The following is a 2,080-nucleotide window of genomic DNA, read 5'->3' as shown; positions in this document are numbered from 1 at the left end:
GCAATCAGGGTTTTAAAATAAGTGACAATGAGAAAACTATCAAGTCTCTAAACTGGCCAAAGAAGAGATGAAAAACAATTTATGTATCAAGAAGGCAGCAACTTCCAAAACTCTCTCGAACTGGTTTATCAAATTAGAAAACTTTTGTTCTAGCTGTATTGGGTAACCAATTCTTTGCAGCACAACTTCAAGGAATTTATCAGAGGACAGGTAACTGTTCCCTAACTCCTCCTTTAAACCAGATACAGAACCAGAAGATCAGAAAGGAGTAAGAGATAGAAAATGTACAAAAAGAAATAGTAAAACTAATGATTTATATGGATTCAGAACAAACTCCTTACATATTCACAGTGATTCTATCAAGATAGTGCTCTTAAATTCAAACTGAAAATTAACAAAAACTACTAAAAATACTCACTCTAAGAGAGATCGCCTTGCAGTAAAAATCTTCCCTTGTTCTGGAGGTGCTCTCAGATCTCTGACAAGAACAAAAAATTAAAAGAAAATATAAGTACTTTAAGTATTATAAGAAATCTAATCCCGTAGAGAAGAGAAAGAATATCACCAACTACACCATTCAACATTAATTAACTACCTTTTCACTGTGATTCAGGTACTGTGTTAAGGGTTTTATGGGTGTTAATTCATTTAAACAACGCTATGAGGTAGGTGCATGGATACCTATTAAGGACGAAAGGGATGTTAAACACCCCTAACTGGAGCAGCATGCAAAAGTTCCTCATACCCAGCCCCTATGGAAAGGAATTGCCATGATTGGCACCTTAGCAACCATTCTTCCTTCTTTTAGAGATCCCCTGAGGTGAAAGACAGACCTCCCACCATACTTTACTCCAGGTCATATACTGTTATTGGTCTATCCTCTGAAACTGCACTGATGGTTACCATACTACTCCCAATGTCAAAGGACTTGCCACAACCTCCTGATCTTAAAGGCTTCCTCCAGTTACTAAAAACATGAATTTTAACATCTTGCATTATCATCTCCTTTAGGGCTTTTTGCAGCACCATCAGCACTTTTGTCAACTATTACTGGTCAAAACGGTTCTCTAGAACATGAGAGTCTGGCAGAGAGACCACAAGGCACAAAACTGAGAAAAGCACAGAATGACAAGTTAGCACATATTAGCCTTTGCTAGTCTTCACTCTTACTCTGGATGACTGACCAATCAGAAAACTATATGGTGATCACTGCACTTTATTACAAGCATTAGAGTACAACAGAGAGGCATATAACCTGACATGACTGAAAACAAGGACTCTGGAACCAGATTGTGGGTTCAAATCCCTGCTTGTAATCTTGGGCAACATTTAAGGGTTCTGTGCTTTAGTTTTCTAATCTGTAACATGGCAGAGAGTTATAGTATCTGCCTCATAGGGTCATTGTTTGGTTTAAATGAATTAACCCATAAAGGGCACTTAGCAAGTGTTGGCTCTACTATTTTATTAGTCAACAGTCTTGATTGAAAGAAGTGTGCATGTATGTTATAATCCACACATTAAAATGAAAAAAATTCACCTTTTAAGTGGTTAAAGAATTTCCCAATGCAACATATAGCCAATAAAAAATGGTGGCAGAGTATGAACTCAGGAATTTTTACTTCAGTCCACATTCTGACCACTGAGCTACACTTAGTAGATGTTTGTATTAAAAGAAAATAAAATACGTACTTACTTTGTTCTATGGTTGTTTTTCTCTCCTTCAAGAACAGAAAAAGTTGTGAGAGCACACCCTCCATTATCTAATGATGCTGATTTTTCAATGAGATTGGTCACGAAGTCATCAAAGTGACTGCCAACTTCCTTCATAAAAAATGGTTTCAATTCCTAGAGTTTTAAAGCAAAGAAAAATGTAAGGAACTATGACATGCTTGTAGTTCATTAACATTTTTCTGACGGGCTCTCTTAAACGGAGCTGGATCAAAAAAGAAAGCCATATTAAATGAGTTCAGAGGAGGAGAAGCAGAAAAACACTTCCCATATCTGACTTGAAATTTCAGAAATGGCTACTGAAAAAGCAACATGATTTATACCCTTTTAAAAATGTATGCCCTTTTTAGGC

General features: G+C 36.5%; 1 protein-coding gene across 1 annotated transcript in view; it reads right to left on the bottom strand.

The window, feature by feature from the left end:
- Positions 1 to 2,080, bottom strand: part of SOAT1 (sterol O-acyltransferase 1) — a 69,076-nt gene that overhangs the window by 14,297 nt on the left and 52,699 nt on the right. Inside the window, exons 4-5 of the mRNA XM_012646527.1 lie at positions 1,694 to 1,845; positions 419 to 478 (exon numbers count right to left, since the gene is read on the bottom strand). Of these exons, the coding sequence (XP_012501981.1) occupies positions 419 to 478; positions 1,694 to 1,845 (212 nt within the window). The remainder of the gene's footprint in view (positions 1 to 418; positions 479 to 1,693; positions 1,846 to 2,080) is intronic.

This window comes from Propithecus coquereli, unplaced genomic scaffold (assembly GCF_000956105.1).
Source record: "Propithecus coquereli isolate 6110/MARCELLA unplaced genomic scaffold, Pcoq_1.0 Scaffold246, whole genome shotgun sequence".
In the NCBI taxonomy this organism is placed as follows: Eukaryota; Metazoa; Chordata; class Mammalia; order Primates; family Indriidae; genus Propithecus; species Propithecus coquereli.
Note: the sequence above shows the minus strand (reverse complement) of the source record. Positions and strands in the feature narration are given on the sequence as shown.